Here is a 21,170-nt window from a genome sequence, read left to right as displayed (position 1 = left end):
GGCTGTCCAGTAGTGCTATCAGTGCTATAGACTAGTCTCGCATAGCCAGATCTATCTCCGCACTTTGTTGACGCTGTGCGAACGCTGGGGAAAGGTCTGGCTGGACTCATTACCATTTGGTGATGAGAGGGGCGATGCTGTATTTCTTTAAACCAATCCCAGTAGTCCAGCAGTGCTATCAGTTGACTCAATGTGCTCTCATCCCCAGCCTCAGCTCCAGAAGGACCTGCTGGAGAAGCTCATTAGAAGGAGCTCTCATCTCAGCAAATGATGGATAATACAGTATTCATGAGGGGGGCAGGAAATTAGGCAGAGGGAGAGATTACTACAGTACATAACCTCAGCATTGGTGAAGCCCCTTTCTAGCTCCTTCCTTCCTTCCTTCCTTTCTTCCTTCCTTCCTTCCTTCCTTCCTCACCTCATCCATCCCTCCCTCTCCTCCCCTCATCCTCCTCTCTATCCATCCATCCCTCCTCCTTCCCTCGTCCTCCTCCCCCCCCCCCCCCCCCCCCCCCCCACCCGCGTTATGCATCAGCGTGTTGGGTAATTACCCTGAATGTTGTTTACTGTACATGTCGTAGTGTTATGATATATCTAATATCTGCACCGTGGCATCTGCTGAGTCCAGCCTGGCATCCTAAATGTGATGAGGATCACACAAGGACATGTCTCGCTTTAAATCTTTCTCTCTCTCTCTCTCTCTGTTCCCTTGTCTCCTTCTCTCTCTCTCTGTTCCCTTGTCTCCTTGTGTATTAGAAGTTTTGATACATTTTCAAAGGTTACGTGAACTGAATTTTCATTTTTTGAGTTTTCTCTTGCATGTAATATCTTTCTGATGCAATCCATGACGGGTCACAGCAAAATGTACTTTAAAGCTCCCAGGAAAATGAAATGTCATCTTCCTCAAACCCATTACAGCTTAACAGGATTTCTGAAGTTCAAACTTCACAGAAAACTGTAATGGCTGGTACCAACTGGAACCTCTGTATTAGCTGGCTGGGTCCTTTGCATGAAGTGCAGTTTAGGAGTAACAAGGTGGCTGAATTTGACACTTGTCAGTTGTCTTTAGGCTACAACAAAACAAATATGCATTCGGTCATTTACATAAATACATTTTAAAACGTATATTCTAAGCCTACATTTCCCACTATAAAAGCTCACCCAATCTGTCTGGGCCTGGTAATGAGAACTGTCTGTTAGCTATGATGCCGCCACTTTCCACACGTTGTTTGTTGCCATAGCTACCCCCTAGATACGCGCTTATCTTGGGAGACTGAATTTTCGAGAAGGGTCTATCTGGATCCTCGCTGGTGACCTCGCAAACTACACAACATGCCCACTTTTGTACTACATGACACACCTGTGTCACTAATTCACTACACGACGCATCCCCAGACTAGGGTAGGTTTGCGAGCGCTGCGCTCATAAGGGTGCGAGGGGAAGGGGGCTGGGTCTCACGCACCTGAACTGGACACACGGGTACAGAGCTACTGCAGCTAACTAGTTAAAATAATGTCCTTATGAAAGCAAACCAGCTAGCTAACATTATCAATAACATCCCCTTATGAAAGCAAAGTAGTGAATATAACCTAAGTGGTCTAATAGTCCTTAAAAGGCAGTCTGATTTAAGTGACTCTAACATTAGTCAAATTATGTGCAGTGTCTTGCCATGGGTCACAAGTTATCCATGGGTTGTGACTCATGTGACTCACTACAAGGAGAACATTCTCAACCAGTTGAAAATAGGATGATAAATTTAGCACACCTACGTCTCCAAAACTAAAGAACAGACATATTTAATACTTTCATTGTCTTTCTTCAATGCCCTCTTGTGCAGCATATAGCACAACAACCTAGAAAGTGTGACCAACCACCTTGTTACTCCTTTAAGATAAGATAAGATACAACCTTATTGTCCAACCAAGGTTGGAAATGTGTTTATAAAGGCGTTACCTCCATAAACAACGCTGTACTGATAACATTTTCTTTATGTTGATGGTGAAGTTTTAAGGACGAGCACTGTAAAAGAGAGAGGGGAAAGAAAACTTTTTTTCTGCACATTTCAGTCGCAGAGGGAGGGGGTGCCAGTGGAATATAGAGGGGGTCCTTACTGTCATCTGCTGATGGGGAGACCGATGTTCTGAGGTTATGCTGTAGAACGGATGGCTCATGGATGATGCCCACGAGACCATCCTCAGACATGCACAGTCACGCTGAAGAACGGCACATCGGATTGGCAGACAGCATATTAGGCTTTGAAGGATTCAGACGTTAGGCAGCATTCGGAAATGATTCTCACTTGGTAGCGGCGGAGCGTTAGGAGGACGATTCTGTCTGTCTGACTGGCGGGTTGGTTTTCGGCTGTCTTGTAAATATTAAGAAACAAAGAAAAAAGTCACCTTGTTTTTGAGTTGCATAAGACCTAGTTTAATTTACCACTGCAATGGAGGAAGGTTTATCAGGCAAGTCTGTGAACAGTTCCCTAACGGAGTTTGGATTACAGAACACTGTATTTTTATACAGGAACTTAGATACACCCGAAACATCAATTTAGCTAAATGCAAGCATAGTATTTACATATCTCTTAACCAATCATTGAACAGTTTGAAGAGACAAAGGACAAGACTATGTTGGTAGATAAGGATCAAAACCCAGTTCTCCTCCACACCCATCTCATCATGATGCAGGATCCTCCCACAGTCTCATGCTGAGAGAGAGGTGTTACCAACTTCTTTGAACTGAGTTTCATAGCTGAACCCCCACCCAACTGGTTAGACGGTGGTTAACTGTTCAGTTGTTGAGGGGTCATAAACTTTGAACAAAGACTTGTGGTAATCAACTCTCCTTTTGCTTATTCAAATGGCACTAAGGATCGACCACAGGGCTTAACCTTGGTCAGACTCAGTCAAAGTTAGGGATCTGCTCAATTCAGCACTGGCTGGTTTGATTTGGGATCTGTTCACCCAGGGTTCCCAGTGAAGTGTGGTCTATGAGGAGGACTGATGGCTTGTACTGCTCCTATCTTCCACACCAGCAGGCTAACCAGTCTCTCTCTCTCTCTCTCATTCTCCACGTCTTACATCATCATTTCTCCTATCAGCCCCAGTGTGTCTGATAAAGGGATCCCAAATGGAGAGGGTCCCTCTTGTTCAACATCAAATTGTCCTCACAACCCTTGCCTCTAGAATCACGGTGTAGTGGTCCGTAGTGTCGGGTGTCCAGCTGGTGTCCGGCCGTACAGTAGCCAGATCCCCGGCAGGGCTCCGGGCCTAGCCGCTCACTGGACCCGCATCAGATAAGTGTCAGCGTGCATGGGGCTGAAAATCCATACTTATAGGAGTTATTTTAGTGACACTGGCTACATTGTTCCTCAGAAATAACTATGCAGGGGCTGACAACGGGCCAGTGTTCCTGCAGTATCGCCATGCAGATTGGCTGGTGTTCCTCCGCAGGGCTCCTTCAGGCAGGCTGGGACAGAGAGAGGATTGTTCTCCACCGAGGCCTGTGCCGCAGGCCCTGTGCCGCAGGCCCTGTGCCGCAGGCCCTGTGCCTTGGAGAGTTAGTCTGCGCAGCTCCAGTAAAAGACCATATATCTGTTACGAGTTCACGCTGCTGGGGGCAAAATAAAATGGAAATGAGATGTGACTTGAGGATTGGGTGTACTGCAGCACAATGCTAACTAGTCAGTGTCATTGTTACACAGTGTGCGTATTTAGAAGTATTGCAGTGTTTCTAAATCTAGAGAGAGCTAGTAACGGGTTCTTCGGAATGAATGCGCGGTCGCTTGCTGTGCATGGTGATGTCATGATATCACGCCTGTACAGTTGAATACGTATTATAATCTTCAGTCGAGATTGACGCACACTGTGAAATGGTGTGTGGAGTTCCAGTGTACCTTGTTAACAACCTGTAGCAACCTTTACCTTTAGCGATATCGTCTGACAACTGGCTTCTGCTCCGCTGTACGGAGGGGTCTACTGGAGGGCACGTCCACCCACCCAGAGGCAGTAGCAAGCCCAGGGCTGGGCCTGGTCAAAAAGCTCCATTGTCCTGGTGCTGCTTGTTGATGCCCCCATGCTTGTTCTGCTCCATAGATAACCCTTGTTGTTTGTGCGCAGGCCTGGCCGAGGCAGATGTCAACCAGAACAATGGCTGTGCCTCGGAGACGGCGGCGGCGACCGACTCCCCGGGCGTAGAGGGGCCCAGCGAGGTCTGGACCGACGCCAGCACAGCTGACCCTGACGCCGCGACGCCCCGCCCCCACCTGGTCCGCCTCTTCTCCCGAGATGCCCCGGGACGCGAGGACAACACCTTCAAAGACCGGCCCTCCGAATCAGATGAGCTGCAGACCATCCACGAGCACAGCGGAGCCGGGTCAGAGTGTGGATCAGAGAGCCCCGAACAGGACCTAGACTAGAGTCACTCCTTCTCTCCTTCTCTCTCTCTCTCTCTCTCTTCTCCCCTTCACACTCTACGCTCTCCCTCGAGAGACAGAGCCCTGTATCCGACCAACATACTAGCGCTACCCGACCCAAACTAGCACCTCTCCCACCATGGCATCAGCTGGCAGCAAGAAGAAGGCTCCTGGACTCCTGGATCAGATTGGGAACCTCTTTGGAGGAGACAAGAAGAGGAAGAGCAAGGTGAGGACAGAGAGAGGAGACTGACAGGACTAATATACACTGCTTCAGTTACCACAGTTCACGCTGCAATGATGGGACTAATATATTCTGCTTCAGTTACCACAGCACATAATGCAATTACAGAACACCTTCCAAAATTATGATTGCGATTTTGCGATGATGAAACAATTTGACAGAATGGAGTTTGTTTCAGTTTCCATACATTTGATGTTGTTTATGAAATTGTTCTAAATGTGTTTATTTGTATAATTACATAAAGGTTGCATATAATAGACACTGGATAACTGGTGTGGGTGTGGCTGGAGGTGTGTGTAGTGGAGCCAGAAGAGGCTGTGATTCAGAGTCTTTGGAATTGTTATTTTTAATAAGGTACTTTGTCAAAAGATCTGTGGTACATTACGTTTCTTACCTTGGTACAAGTGAATGGTTGCATTGGTGACGTTTTCTTCTCGGATGTCACTGTTTGCTTTCATTCATCAACAGTAAATACATACAGTACGCGTTTAGGTTAAACAGTACCTGTATGTTAAGTTAATGAGTTTGTTGCAAGCTGTGTATCAGGTACAGTACTTCTAGAAAGAGGAATGACTTCACAGCGAGTGCATGAGGCATCAGTGCTTATATCCTTATTTAGATGTAATGGTGTCATAATTTGGAAGACTCTTCAGAATGCCAGTGTGTACTTTGGGAAGAGATTAATCAGTAATGTTGATAAGAGACTAAGAGATTGATCATATATGGTGATATATTTTCTATTGAGTTGTTAGCCCTTCTGAAACTGTGGATCTAAATGGGGTGTGGAGTTAGAGTGTGAGTGTGTTTCTGTCTGTCTCTCTCTCTCTCTCTCTCGCTCTCCCGTCTCTCTCTTAATTGGCCTAAATTGTACATAATACAGGAAAACACATTGATCCGACCCTGTATACTGCATGTGTAGACTACACCCTTTAAGCAAATGTGATACTGTATTTGGGTTGCCGTTGTGGCATGGAGACGCTCCAGCGATGGAGCCTACATTGCCTTGTTTGTGTCTCTGCAATATGCTAATCCACTGCATACAACCCTGAGCCAGTCCCAGAGTCCTGGTTCTGAGTCCTGGTTCTGAGTCCTGGTTCTGAGTCCTGGTTCTGAGCCCTGGTTCTGAGTCCTGGTTCTGAGCCCTGGTTCTGCAACACTGGTCAACTGTTGAAATGCAGCAGAGCCAGTAAATAAGAGTTCCATTTCAACAGAGCAGATGTCAGAGGTCCGGTTAGTGAACTCGACTGAGCTGTTCTTTACTTCCTTTTCCTGCTCTCGAGCTCTGTGGGTGAACGCACAGTGACAGAGATCGATCACCCTCTGGCTCAGAGTTTTTAGAGTTTATTGTTTTTAAAAGACGGTCTTGTAGGATTGATTTATGTACCGTATCAAAAATAGGCATTGTTGCAAGCCTTATTCCAACATAACCGCATTATGATGGAAAAACATGTTCATGTTGCTAGTTTACAGTAATGTTTTCTGTTATTTTACGTTTTTTTTTTTTTTTGCCTGGGCCTTTTCTGCTCTGCGTCTGGTTTTTGGAGGTGTATCTTCATAGATATATTCTTCTTAAATTCACACCTGCCAAGTGAAAATTTCAGTTGCCTGAATTGAAAGAACAACATTTAAAGTGGACCATTTTGCTGCAGTATAAGTTTCTCATTCTTCATGATCTCTTTCTTCAGAAAACAAGATGTGTTCTATAGTAGGAATTTGTAAGGTACAATACAGTATGGTATAAAAAGATATTTATGTTTTAACCAAGGTTATGCCTTCAGATGACTGGTTTAATATCTCAAGCATAGACACGTGTGCCCCACCTCTGTTGTCTAAAGCAGATGAACCGTTAAACACGTGAAAATAAGAGATGTATATTTTTACTCAAGCTTTTGATGGAGCTAGCCTATTATACAACGTTAAACAGTTTGAAGTCTGAGACTCTCACACATATTTTCTTTCTAGATATCCATCTTCAGTATTACTGGCCATGATCAGAGAAAGTGTTGGAAACGTGCCATGTGGAACACTGTGTAAAACTGTATTGTTTGTTATAAGACTTGATGAAGCCTGTTTTAGTGGGTCACAATTAATCTGGAAAGGCTTTAACATAAGTGACAGGCTAGAATGGAAATAATCACGACCATTAAACCTTTTTAATTGTCCTGACAGTGTCTATACAGTATAAGTCCTGTCTGGGTTAACACCGTATGTTTCTCATCTCATTCTCCCTGGTTACAGTAGACATACGACCATGGACAACTGCAACAATGTCACATTTATGAACATGGCATCACCAAAAAATATGAATAATGTTAAATCTCAGGAAATTAATCTAAATGGCCATCTGCCTGCCCCTGGTGGCTCTCTGAATTCCAAATAATCCCTGATAAGGAAGGTTAGTGATATTAGTGACAAAGAGGATAACAGAGTGTTCGTGTGCACTACTACTGTAGCTACTTACCCACATATTTTAAAACAGGACAGGAAATACCAAAAATATTGTGTTATAATGTGAGTTATCATCAAGCATTATCATCAAGATAACACAGGCTTTATTAGCACCTCCGCTGATGATGCAGAACCCAAAAAATAAATGAGGTTCAGTTAATACTGCACTCCACTCCAGTATGTTGGTCTGAGGCTTGTCGGAGGTGAGTGCCTCTCTCCTGCTGGATTTAGCACACCTCAGGTTCACTCTGTGTCTTTTACCCCGTCAGGAAATGTGTGTGTGCTCATAGGGGGGAAAAAAAGGTTCCGAAAGGGTTATTTGCTTGTCCCTGTGGGAGAATCCTCTGAGAAATGTTACTCTCTTATACTTGTATAATGGATGTAAAAATAAAGAATGTTGAATCTTAAGATCACTCCTTTGGTTCCTGGTAGAATGGTTTTAATGAAGAGGTTCAACCTGGAATCAAAGGTTCCCAAGGGCAGCCAAAGAACTCATTATGATTGAAGGTAGAACCTTTTTTTTTTTTCTAAGAGCTGCAGCGACCCAGGGCGGATCCTATTTCTTGATCCCTTTTGTACCGCTTTGAGATATCCAACCGATGCTTGTATTCGTGTGTACTTCCTGTGAATTGTAAATGACCAATGACCTCTTCCTAATCTGATCCTGGTCGCCAAGCGTTTAGATTATGGCTTGATTAAACTCTTTAACAAATAACCTCAGCTTTCTGTCTTATTGTGGCTCGAATTATGTTATCTTGTCTCTTATCTGTGTCTGATCCTCTGCCAATCCTTAAACTCCTCCACTAACAACTGGGAAGTGCACTGCTCTAGCTGAGTGGCAATGCAGCAGCATTATGCTGTCCTGTGTGTGTGTTTGGGTGCTGTGTGTGTGTGTGTGTGTGTGTGTGTGTGTGTCTGTGTGTGTGTGTGTCCTCTACCTGTGTATTCTTCCCTGGTATGTACAGTATGTGTGTCCCCCCACCCTGAGGCTGTTTATGAATACTGTATGTTCTCAGTGAACTTGCCTTGTTACATAATGGTACAGTAATGTAGGCCTATGCTACCCAGACGTTCTCCCAGACAGCTTCATTATTGGTTATGTTCACTTTTCCGTCACTTGAAAGATGCTAACCATCTATGTGACATCATCTCTCAGGACCTACAGCAGTGAAAACGCCACTTTCAGTCCAAACACAAGTACCTTATGCAGTACTTCCATGTAGTGGATACAGCCCTGATACACATGGAAACACATGGAAGCACATGGAAGAATGAAAACAAAGTACAGTGCAGTTTCGGCATGATAGGCGATGCTAAAAGAGTAACCGCTTATCTCAGTTTAAGTACCATACAGTAAGTCGCTTAAAGGCATGTAGAATTTGATCTTAGGCCTCATCCCCTGTCTGGATCTTGTTGGTGCCGATGGTGAACTAGCAGTTCCAGTAGACGGACGTTTAAGAGCTCCCTTTGGAACAGGGCTGTCGTATCAGACGTGGTTTATTGATCAAATCGCCAATCTTCTAGAACTTGAAAGAAGATCTTTGGTCTTATCACTACCCTACAACACAGTCGTGTGGACTTATTTTATATGTTAATTTTAGGTTAATTGTCTAGGTCCTCACTGGTATGAGAAGCATTACATATGATAAACAACGCTACGGTGATGGCCTGGTCACACCCTGGTCTCGTTAGTTTAGTGTGCTCTTTTGAATTAGTTTAGTATTCCTACTGGATTTTGGAATGCAAATCTGTCTGTATATGTATTTTAATTTGTTTTGGAAACTGACAAAAAATATTTGGATGATATTCAAAACATTGATATAATAATAATAATAATAATAATAATAATAATTACAGGACCCGAGAGGGGGGGTATTTACTAGGCCACACAGTGACACATTACATACAGGTGAGAGGGTGACATGGCACACAACACACACATGCTATGTTTTTGTGTCACAGGTGTAAATTGACTGGTGCATTTAACCCATCCCAGCTGTCCTCCTCCAGGGGTAGACTGTAGAGTACTGTATCTGTTATTCTGCATGTTTTTCATATTGGGTTCTTTTGGGAGGAAACCCTTGCGAACACGGGGAGAACATGCAAACTCCACACAGAAAGGCCCAGAGGCTTTCTTGCTGTGAGGCGCTGTGCCACCGTGCCGCACGTGTGCGATTTTGGGGTTCAATGTCTTGCTCAAGGACACTTCGGCACACTCCTTAAGTTGGGATCAAACCAGGGACCTTGGATCCCCAGCCGTCCGCTTTACCTCCTGATCTACACTCAGTAAAACTTGAGGTTAAAGCTAGTTTAATGAATATGAAAATGACCTACACTTTGCATTTTTACACACAGTACTCATTTTATATCCAAATGTTCCCATGCATTTAAGGAAAAGGTCTGCTCTTTTAAAGCTGAGTCACAAAGTTGGATCTATCATTTGTTGATATGAGTCTTAAGAGATTCGTTTTGACCTTCAGCTTTTTGAGTGCATTGAGCCGTGTAGGCAGCAGATCATTTATTGAGCTGTTTTGGACTGAATGTTGTTTGTTTTCAGTGAACCTTGCTCTTTTCCTACTTTGATGTGGATGTTCCTCTGAAGTGAATCACTAAACGGCCCCAAGGAAATGTTATCCTGTGGTTTGTTCCCCCAGAGCTTTTCACCACTGAATTCAACGTTCAGCATCCTTTATTATGACTTACCTGGCCAATATAATGGACTGAAACATGAACAACATTGGTATGCATTCTCATGAATACATTTATAGATGAGTGTTTCCACAGTGCTTGAGTATACATTACATTAGTCATTTAGCAGACGCTTTTATCCAAAGCGACTAACAATAATATATATATTATCCAGTCTTTCTTCCCCTTCCACTAGCTCCCTTATGAGTGTGTGTGTGTGTGTGTGTGTGTGTGTGTGTGTGTGTGCGCACGCGCGTGTGTGCGAGGGTTTGTGTGTGCGTGTGTGTGAATGAGTTAGTGAGTGTGTTCCCGTCCCTCCTGTCTCTCTAGGGTGGTGGTGACCCTCTATGTGAGCCTGTATTCTCTATATCAGAATGAACTGTTGACTGGGATGCATTTTTAATGATTGGCCGGTCACCTCTGAGGCTGGCTGGGATAATCAGCCCCTCTGGGAGGAGCCGTTCAACCAGGGGTGATCACTCTGTATCTGCTGACCTTCTGTTTTACTACAGAAACTGCTGCCCTGGTCCCAGCCCTGCTCCACACACACACACACACACACACACACACACACACACACACACACACTCTCTCGCTCTCTCTCACACACTCACACACATGCATGCACACACACACACACACACACACACACACACACACACACACACACACTAGGCTTCCCTGCTCTCCTTACACACACACACACACACACACACACACACACACACACACACATAGGAGGAACAGGCTGGACCATCGGCAGATCTGGATCTACATTTATCAAATGTATAGCAAATGCTCAAATCTCTTAGGTGGACTAGATTTAGTTCACATAAAACCAACAGTACAGAGGTGGAACATAAATCACATGGAACCTATAGACCAATAAATCAAACACAACTCAAATGCCTTGAAATACTTTCAAGAATTGTATTCCGTATACATTATTTATTCTTATTTAATCTTATCTTAGAATGTGCAGGGATACTGACCTTGTGAGTCCAATCTTGCATTTGCACAAAGTCAGCGTCAGAGACTCTGGCCCTAGCCTCTCACACAGCGCCCCCTACAGGACTTTAGTGAGGCAAGGCCTGACGTTGTATGTGTCATACAGTATCCACCATCTATCTCCTCCCATCTCTCCTCCATCTCCCCCCATCTCTTCTCCATCTCTCCTTCATCTTCCCCATCTCTCCTCCATCTCTCTTCCATCTCTCCTTCATTTCCCCATCTCTCCTTCATCTTCCCCATCTCTCCTCCATCTCTCCTTCATTTCCCCATCTCTCCTCCATCTCTCCTTCATTTCCCCATCTCTTCTCCATCTCCCCCCATCTCTCCTCCATCTCTTCTCCATCTCTCCTCCATCTCTTCTCCATCTCTCCTCCATCTCTCTTCCATCTCTCTTCCATCTCTCCTCCATCTCTCTTCCTTCTCTCCTTCATCTCTCCTCCATCTCTCTTCCATCTCTCCTTCATCTCTCCTTCATCTCTCCTCCATCTCTCCGTCTCTCTATATGAAGCAGATAAGTGTTGGTCTGTGGACAATCAGTTCTGTCTCCATGTTGGTCACAGAGGACTGAGACTGGAGCACAGCCAGGTCACACTTTCACACAGACACACATGCGAGCAGAGCAGCAGCAGCAGCAGCAACAACAACAACAACAACAACAACAACATCAATGACCGGGATATTCTGCTCACCTGCTTCAGCTCAGCCTGTTTGCAGCTCAGCCAAGCAACCACCACAGATGGAGCACTTCAAATGCTGGTCAGATCACATTTTTCCCATGGAGTTATCACCTGCTCTGCATTCCAGTGGAGACCCGCTCCTGTGAGAGACTATGAAATGTTAAGTCCGGGGCTGAAGCCTTGGGCTGTCCGAGTGATGACTCACTCTGGTGGACATCAGAGAGATTCACAACATCTTTCTCCTGGCTGACAGTTGCCCTGGGAGACCAGACTCATTCAGCACTGCAGGAAACGGTTGACCCTGGAAGAGACACGCCTCAGGTCACTGTGTTTGTGTGTGTGTGTGTGTGTGTGTGTGTGTGTGTGTGTGTGTGTGTGTGTGTGTGTGTGGAGTTTTCAAGATGTGTTTCACTGAGCTCAAGGGAGGTCTATGTTGGACATGTGACATGCTGGTGTGTGCTCCCAGAAGACTCACAAGTAAACACACAAAATAACAGCTCTCATAATCAGGGTCATTATCAAGCAGAGGAATAATTGAAGGATCCCAGATTTTCATCAAGCCTCTAGTGTAGAGGGGGTGTAAGTACTGTACATGTGAGAGCAAAATAGAGAGAGAGAGGAGGAGGAGGAGGAGGAGGTGGTAACAGTGCAATTTTCCCTCGGGGATTAATAAAATATCTACCAACCTACCTGTACTGTAACTGTGTTTATCAGTATCAAGCCTCCTTCTAAAGGTCTGTTAATTCGATCTGCAACCAGATGTGCATTATGTCGATCTGCACTTCACTTGTGCAGCATATAATTCATTTATAGTATATATTATACTAGACTATATATAAGGCTTTTAACCTAGCCGTGTATAGATAATCCCTAAACAATAACAATTGTGCTTGAATTCTTGAATTCTATATTTGTTTCTATTGTGGAGTCTGCTCACCCCTTCCTGGGCTGCTAATCACTCCGCTCAAGGGGGATTTTTAATGAGTTTTAGTCTGGCGTTATCATGGTCTGCTTCAGTCGTGAGACTGCTGCTAATGAGGGGTCCTGAGGGCTTATCACTCTGAGACCACTGGAGCTCCATGAAGGAGGGTGGAAGGGAGGGCAGTAGAGGAGAGAGAGGGAGAGAGGGATGGAAGAGGAGAGGGAGGGAGGGGAGAGATGGGGGGAGGGAGGAGGAGAGGGAGGGATGGAAGGAGAGAGAGAGAGAGAGTCAGCCCCCTTGCTGCTAGGCAATTTGCCCCCAGCTGGTTCCCATGGAAACGGCTGTGTGTGCCCCTGCGGGCACTTTCCTGTGGCCACACGATCCCATCTCTGGGTGTCAGTCTGCTGTGACTTCCTAACATGTTACCCCTCCCCTCCCCTCCACCACCCCTCCCTCCCTCCCTCTCTCTCTTCCTCTTTTCCTCTGTATCTTTCTTCCTCCCATCTGCCTTCCTCTCCTCTCCTCTGCCCTCTTTACCTTCCCTCCACCTCTCCTCTCCTTCTTCCTCTACCTCTCCTCCGCCTCTCCACTCCTCTCCTCCTCTCTGCAGGGGTCTTTCCGTGGTGCCCTGTCCTCCTCCCCCGCCAGGCCCGCAGCAGCCTCCCCTCGTAAGCGCGGAGAGGAGAACGCAGTGGTGACCTTCTTCAGAACCATGGTGAGCCACTTGATTTCCTCTGCTGTGCAACCTCCCGTGTAGTGTTGTATCCAAACGTCACCTTTCCCTGACTCTTTCTCCTCAGGTGTCCCCCGCCCCTCCCAAGTCTAGGGTGAGTCCCGTTTCCCATCACCTGGCCTCGGGGTGCTTATACTTCCATTATCAGATGGCATGTGATGTCTCTCTCAGTTGTACAGTGCTGTATGTTGGCCTGTGCCTTATGTCACTGAACCTGTGCTCTTTCCTGTGTAAATGCCCCTCTCCTCTGTCCTCCACCTCTCCTCTCTTCTCCTCCAACTCTACCCTTTCCTCTCCTCTCTTCTCAACCTCTCCATTCCTCTCTTCTCCACTCCACTGAGCTGTCCTCTACGCTCCTTTCCTCCTCTCCTCCTCTTCTCGCCTCTCCTGTCTTCTACTTGTGTCTCCTCTGCTTTCCTCTGCTTTCCTCTCCTCCTCCTCCTCCTCCTCCTCCTTCTCCTCCTCCTCCTCCTCCTCCTCCTCCTCCTCCGCCCCGGATCTGGACTTCCTCTCCCTGTCCCTCCCTGCCGCCCTGCCTTTGCTCTGAGTAAGACCACTGTTTAGCTGTCTCCCTTCTCTTCCCAACACTCACCCCCACTCACTCCTTCCTTGTCTGTTTGCCTCTCTGCGTGTCTGGCTGTTTGCCTCTCTTTCTGCCACTCTGTCTTGTCTCTGTCTGTCTGTCTGTCTGTTGGTCTGTCTGTCTGTCTGTCTGTGTGTCTGTCTTTCTGTTTGTCTTTCTGTCTGTCTGTCTGTCTGTCTGTCTGTTGGTCTGTCTGTCTGTTGGTCTGTCTGTCTGTGTGTCTGTCTTTCTGTTTGTCTTTCTGTCTGTCTGTCGGTCTGTCTGTCTGTCTGCCTCTCTGTCTGTTTGTCTGCCTGCCTGTTTGTCTGTCCGTCTGTTTGTCTGTCTGTCTGTCTCTCACATGACCAGTGGAGGGGACTCCAAGCCAAACTAGGCCTGGTAGGTGTTTCAGAACTGCTTCAGACAGAGGCGTCATGCGTGCCCAGACTCTAGGGGGCGCTCTATCCCTAACTAGTCATCGCATACTATATAAGAGGCAAATTGGAAACACAGATTGATTTAAAGACTGCCCCCCAAAATACTTCAATTTAATCCCCTAACCCGAACCCTAATATACTTCAGGGGCATGATGCCTGTGTCTGGATAATACATGTAAACTGCAAACTGTAAACTACAAACTGTGAAGTGTAAAACCATTGCCAAAGCCATTTTTAGAAAATACTGTCACCAATCCAAGGCTTTAGCTCTCCATCAGTCTCTCTCCATCAAGTCTTCCTCCATGGTGTTTTTGGCTAGATCATCATCTAGCTCTTTATTTCATTGAGTCACTGTGTGTTTGTGAACAGTCATCTTCATCCCGGCTCCTCCTCCTCCCTCGCTCCTTGTGTGTGTATTGGGTGTCATTTACTAATACCGAAAAGAGTATGTGTGTGTGAAAGAGAGGGATCATAGAGTTAGTATTCCTTTAAGATCTTCTCAAAGGTAATAAATCTTTAAATCACACACAAGTCCCTCCCCGCCTCCCTCTCTCCGTGTAACCCCCCCTCGTGAATGTTGAATCTCATTTTTATCTCAACAGTTCCTCATCTTAATCCCCTCATGACTGCAAGCTGCTCGAAGTGATGAGATTTAAATTAATGTGCCGTCACATCTATGGTATCAGAGAATGTTGAGCCCTTTAATATGACGTTAAGGTTCCACATCCCACTCCTCGTGTCCGCTGAGGCGGGGATTTGGTTTGTACCCAACACTCTCTGGACGGAGGGTGAGCCTCTGCCCTGCTCTGGGGTCAGATTAGCCTCCTCACACTCTGAGCCTTCATCACAAGGGAGAGAAACTGAGCACTGACTCTGGGTCAGCTGGTAGTGGCAACTTCGCATTAGTCTGTCCAGGACAGTGTCAGTTCACTTACCCCTCTCTCTACCTCTCCCTGTTCTTTCTTTTCTCTACCACCCTCTCCCTCCCTTCTCCCTCTCCCCCCCCCCTCTCTCTCTCTCTCTCTACTGCAGGGGTCTCAGAAGTCACAGTCTGCCAAGGCTAAAAAGGCCAGCCCTACTGACGGCCAGGGAACCCTGTCCAAGATCTTCAAAATGGTAAAACCCACAAACCTCTAAACCAATGCTCTCATATTTTATTAACCTTTTTACAAACACCTATTCTTCAACCATAGACAAACAGACGGAATCCTTCCCTCTACCCATGTCCTCTCTTTTCCTTATGTCTCTCTCTCTCTTTTCCACCCCAGTGATGATACCACAGCTCAGTGAGTAACCGCTAAGTTATAAATGATACATGCTTAACTTACTATGGGTTCCTGCTATGAGTCAGGCTTATCATCCTTTCACACCTCCAGAGAAATTATTCAACCTTCAGCGAGATAACACCACAAGAACAGTCCATACCGCAGGCATTCTACAGCCAGAGATAGCATTGTAATGGACTATTATCAGGACCGCTTCTTACTCACAGGAAGTGTTGCTGCACCTGTGCTGCTTTGCAGAGCGATTAAAGAAATGACATCAGCTGCAAACAACATGTTTTTCATCACTAGGTTCCATCTAATGGCTGGGCTCTGCTAACTGCTGCGACGCAGTGATAACTATAATCTACCACACAGGCCGCTGCTATAATGTATGGCTTCTGCTAGTACTGGGGTGAGGTCAGGTTCAACCTGGACACAATGTCCTGTTAAACTGTTTAATTTTACCTTTTACAAGGGGGAGGACACTTACTTTCTATCTCGCTCTCTCTCTCACTCACACACACACACACACACACACACACACACACACACACACACACACACACACACACACACACACAGATTTATATAAGCCCTGTTAGCTCCTAGCTTTGAAAGAACCCATTTGAACATCCCATATTCACTCTGTCTGGCTCAGAGGTTTAGCTGCTGCTCATGTAGCTGTTTGCCCTCTTAATCCAGCTGTCTGTCTTCCTGACAAGCTCTTCTGCTGCCACTGATGATACCCCCCAAAAGTTTCTACTTTAGCTACCCCTTTACTCTCTTCTTCTTTCTCCCTCTCCTTCTTGCCCCCCCTCCCTCCACTCTCTCACTCTCTCTCTCTCACTCTCTCTCTCTCTCTCTCTCTCTCTCTCAGTCTATGAATTCATTTGAACCTCCTCCCCAGCCCACCCACTCACATCTCCTGTTGACTTTTAATTTCAGGCAAGAACTCCAGTCATGCACCGTGGCAGGCACCTTGTTTAAATATTGGATTTTTTTTAATGTTTTTTTTTTTTTTTTTTTTTTACTCAAAAGGCGGGGCTCGATGATTGGTGCAGTCTAATCTTTGAGACACGCTCTGGAAGTCTGTCTGCGGAGCTTTAATGAACCATTCAGCCTGGCTGACTCAAAAACAGAAGGGTCTATACAGTCATTTTATTCATATGAAAGAGAGAGAGAGAGAGAGAGAGAGAGAGAGAGAGGGTGGCGTTGAGAAAGGCATTAGCTGTAACAAGACACTATGTGTACCTATGTTGTATCTATGCCACACCTCTATATGATGAAGCATAACAATGATGGTGATAAGTGAGGAGGGCATGAAATATTGTTATTGCAAAGAGTATCAAAGGTCTCTCACAGAGCTAATTAATGTCAAGTTAGACCCAGAGCCTCTTTCATTTCTGTTCCCTCTAAATAAAATCCCATGTCTCTGTCCAAACGGAGGCAGGCAGCAGAAGCTTATCTCATCTGGAGAGAAGCTTTTTCCATTTCCAATACGCTCTTTCTGATTTTATTTGTTTTCTTTATTTCAAGTTCTACAAATCTAATTAGTTTCCCTCTCTGACAGATAATGAGTTCAGCTGTAAGGAAGAATCAGTGCCGGGGCTGTTTCCTTTGTGTGCTGAGATTTAAAGGCTTTGTACGATATGGATTATCTTTAGTCCAACCATTCTCCCTAAAGCTTTGTCTCATTTGTATAAGCTCATTCCATTCAAATCCTCCTCCTAGTTACTCTCTCTAATCAAAACAAAACAAATGCATAATTCATATCTATTCTTTGAATAAGATTATGGTAAACATCAGAGAAGCACATCAGCAGCCTTAGCCAAGAGGCAAACTTGAATATGGAGATTTCTGGTGTCTCCATTCACAATGGAGACATTTCTTTGGAGACATTGAAAAAGGAAATTGCCAATTACCTAATTATCTCGAGGGCGCGTTGACTTGACTTGAATATAGTTCAGAATACAGGCCACAGAACAAAATAGGCTGCAGACCAAAACAGCCTATGACAAAACACACTGATGGGTTCCTTCCTGTGCGCATCATTGGTGAATTGCAGTAATTAAATTCAATTTAAATTCAAGACTAAGATTCATCACTAAGATCATGCGAAACCATCTGGAGGTGATGACACTACTGGTTTAGAGTTTAAATCCAGGTTTATCTTCTCATTCGCAGGTTTCAGTTAAGCCATGATTGCTGCCCAGCAACTGCTTGGTCTGGAGTTTAAACTGGACTTCCCAGGCAGCTGCAGTTTGATTTTGATTGCTGTGTAACTTCAGAACCCATTGTCCATTATGCTTTGAATATGAACAATATTACTATTCATAATCCTCAGATGGAATAGTTAGACAATCCCTCAGCATTTCACCATTCCACCATAATGGCCTTGGCCTTTAGATGATTATTGGTGTCTGTGCTAAATCAGAGTTTAGTCCACATATTAATGACGGATGTGAAAAGCTACGGCCCACAGTAGCCATCGGCATGTCTGTGCTTACAGATCTCCACGTTGCGCCCGTTTCTGATCAGCTAAACTAGTGACAATGTGATGGCGCTAAACAGCGATTTAGGTAACAAACCATGACAAGGTCTGAGGCTACTTCCTGATGTGTGATGTGTTTCCTGTTCCTGTTCCAGGGAGGAAGTCGGAGTGCTTCTCCAGCCAAACGCTGAGGTCCCTCTCTACACCCCACTTCAACCGCGCCTGGGCAGATGGAAGACCGAGAGACTATTAGCGGGGGGGAAAAATAAAAAACAAAGAGGAAACGTTGATTTCTCTCGGCTCACACCACTCTCCCTGCTACTCTAACTCTCTAACGCAGACATTAACCCCAGTGCCTCGGTCCCTCATTGGCTGGTAGATAGCGACACAATCTGATCTGCCCCCCACCCCCAGCATTGCCTTGTCTCGCGGAGTCTCCCACGTAGCCTTCCTCCTCCTCCTCTTCCTCCCTCATGTGAACTGTAGCTGCAGTCGTCAACTCACACTCACAGCCTAGAGGGACCCACCTCTGTGTTAGCTACCTGTCGTAGATCGCTGTACCTGTCTGAGCTCTCTCGCTCTGTCTTAGCTATCCAGCTACCCGTCTCAGCACTCTGTACCTGTCTAGTCTGCGCCCCCCTGTCTGTGTCTATGAAGAGTAGTCTAATCTGGCTGGCTGACTGAACTGGACCTGGTGCAGGGATGGATAGGGCCTCAGCTGGTCCACTGACCCGACCAAGAGCTTGGTTAGTAGGCCCGGAGAGGCCGGGTTCAGCTCTGGCTCAGAGAAGAAAGGTTTTCTGTCTCGTCTCTACTGTCTCTCATTCTTCAGCCCCTAGCCTAGCTCCACCCACGCAGGTCCCTCTATCAACACGTCCAAACATGGTTTATTGATGGACTAACTCATCCGCTCATGTGTAAAAATGGGTTTGACTTTGTTCACCCCCCCCCACACCCTATTGCTCTATGGTGTCTGGTCTTGAATGTGCTGTCTCTCCACATGTTACATCTGGGTCTCCTATTGGCTGTGAGCCTGTTGCAAAAAAAAGTGTTAATATTCTTAACGTCTATGCAATAGTATCCACTGAACTGTAATAATCACTGGATAATGTTAGCGTTTCTAACATTGATTAAAAAAAATGTTTTCCTGTCCATTAGGATGAAGGAGTAAAGGAAAGACACTAATGCTATGGATGGCTGTGGGATTGTCCCTGCCAAAGACTTAACCCTATTCTTCTGACGTGCACTGTATTGACCCCCGTGTTCATGCGTTGACAGCTCTGAATCTCAGCTCTTGCCGGCGCTGCCACCCCTGTGGGCACTCTCAGCAAGAAGCCGGACTCAGACCCTCCCCGGTAGCGCAGTGTACCGTAGATGCCTTGTCCGACTTGTCTTAACTGTCTCCAGCTTGGAAACACGGCACAAACAAACAAACAAACACAAAACAGCTAGCTGCAGCAATGCCATTTTTCTAAATGCCAAAAACAATGTGCTGTGTTTTCTCTGTGACTTGTGTGGATTTTATTTCACCTTAGGGGATCAATAAAGTACTACCTACCTTTAAAACACAAACACTTTCACGATGGTGCTCGAAAATGTAACTAAACATGTAAAAAAATAAGCTTTTATGTACCAGAAAAGATGAAAGGAAAGTGTTTTAGGAGGCAGTGGTTGAGTGTTCTCTGATGAGGTGATGATTGACAAATAGCTTACTACCACCGTAGTGTCAATTACTCGTTTATAAAGACTTCCTGTTCTGTCAAACAGACGTGTGTAATCTGTAGCATTCTCTGCCTCTCCCTTCCCTCCCACAGCCTAAATGTGTGTACATGTGTCTGAGTATGTATGTGTGTGCTTGTGCATTTGTATTACGTGTGTGCGTGTGTATTTTCATATGGGTCCTGTGAATGAATGTAAATTAAACTCGAGACCCTCATTGTTATACCTGTAATAGATAGATATATGTATGACCAGCCACTTAACTTGAAATAAAAAAAACAAATAAATCAATTAAAAATCATAAAACCTGCCTGAGTGTGTTGTCCTTTCCTATGTGATGGATTTTGCACACAGTAGCACCCACACAGTAACATTGTTGACCAGCCTGGTAGCTAGCTGGATGTCCAGTAGTGTAGTGGAGGTTAGCTGGACTATGTCCAGTAGTGTAGTGGAGGTTAGCTGGACTATGTCCAATAGTGTAGTGGAGGTTAGCTGGACTATGTCCAATAGTGTAGTGGAGATTAGCTGGACTATGTCCAGTAGTGTAGTGGAGATTAGCTGGACTATGTCCAATAGTGTAGTGGAGATTAGCTGGACTATGTCCAGTAGTGTAGTGGAGGTTAGCTGGACTATGTCCAATAGTGTAGTGGAGATTAGCTGGACTATGTCCAGTAGTGTAGTGGAGGTTAGCTGGACTATGTCCAGTAGTGTAGTGGAGATTAGCTGGACTATGTCCAGTAGTGTAGTGGAGGTTAGCTGGACTATGTCCAATAGTGTAGTGGAGATTAGCTGGACTATGTCCAATAGTGTAGTGGAGGTTAGCTGGACTATGTCCAATAGTGTAGTGGAGGTGTACAGGGAAGAACCACATACTGTATGTTCCGATGCATACACAGAGTATACTTACTTCTTGATCAACACTCAGGTAAAAACTGCACCACTGCAGCATATAAACTCACTTTTTCAGTCACCACAACCATGAATGTTTCTGAAATAAACCCAGTGTTCTGACTCCCCCACCCCCCCATGGTTATTAAAGCCAGCCATCCACGTCTCCCTGGGAATACCAGCGCTCACTCAGAGTTGCTTGGGTAACTAGTTTTATTTAATATAATTGCCTGAGGAATGTGTCAGCCTCAGCTTTGGCCAGGAGGGGGCTGGGAGAGAGGGCAGTCTGGAATCCACCTTCACTTATTAAATATGAATGGAACTCATTCAATTGGATTTCAATAATTCATGTTCTGTGTGGGTCTGAAATTAAATACTAGAAAAGCTATATCATTTATAGAAAAGGGAATTGGGTTTTATTAAACATTGCAAAACATTACAAAATATATTCCTGCCCCAAAAAACTCAACAGCTTAAGGTCTGTACACTGACAACTTGATCAAGAGAACGGGTAGAGCAAAAAAATATGCAATCTATCATACACTATTTACAAAATAAAACATTGTACAAAATGGCTATGCATGAGTTTTGTCGATGTCCACTCATGTTCTAGAGAGTGCTGCTGAAGCTCTTACAGATGCTAGTGGTCTCACACCTATAGTGGTCTCACA

General features: G+C 45.3%; 2 protein-coding genes across 2 annotated transcripts in view; both read left to right on the top strand.

Annotated features, from left to right (window-relative positions):
* Positions 1-8,180, top strand: part of LOC311314398 (myelin basic protein-like) — a 55,840-nt gene extending 47,660 nt beyond the window's left edge. Inside the window, exon 4 of the mRNA XM_084444741.1 lies at positions 4,119-8,180. Within this exon, the coding sequence (XP_084300867.1) occupies positions 4,119-4,417 (299 nt within the window). The 3' untranslated portion in view covers positions 4,418-8,180. The remainder of the gene's footprint in view (positions 1-4,118) is intronic.
* On the top strand, positions 4,554-19,801 carry LOC311314399 (myelin basic protein-like; the record flags this gene model as incomplete). The annotated part of the gene is made up of 6 exons (XM_084444742.1): positions 4,554-4,643; positions 13,015-13,119; positions 13,205-13,231; positions 14,069-14,098; positions 15,169-15,252; positions 18,048-19,801. 6 exons carry the CDS (start codon positions 4,554-4,556, stop codon positions 18,081-18,083), a joined length of 372 nt encoding a protein of 123 aa, XP_084300868.1. The 3' UTR covers positions 18,084-19,801.
* Between the last annotated feature and the right edge of the window lie 1,369 nt (positions 19,802-21,170).

This window comes from Borostomias antarcticus (genome assembly GCF_949987555.1).
Source record: "Borostomias antarcticus genome assembly, chromosome: 10".
In the NCBI taxonomy this organism is placed as follows: domain Eukaryota; kingdom Metazoa; phylum Chordata; class Actinopteri; order Stomiiformes; family Stomiidae; genus Borostomias; species Borostomias antarcticus.
This window is presented reverse-complemented; position numbering and strand designations above follow the sequence as displayed.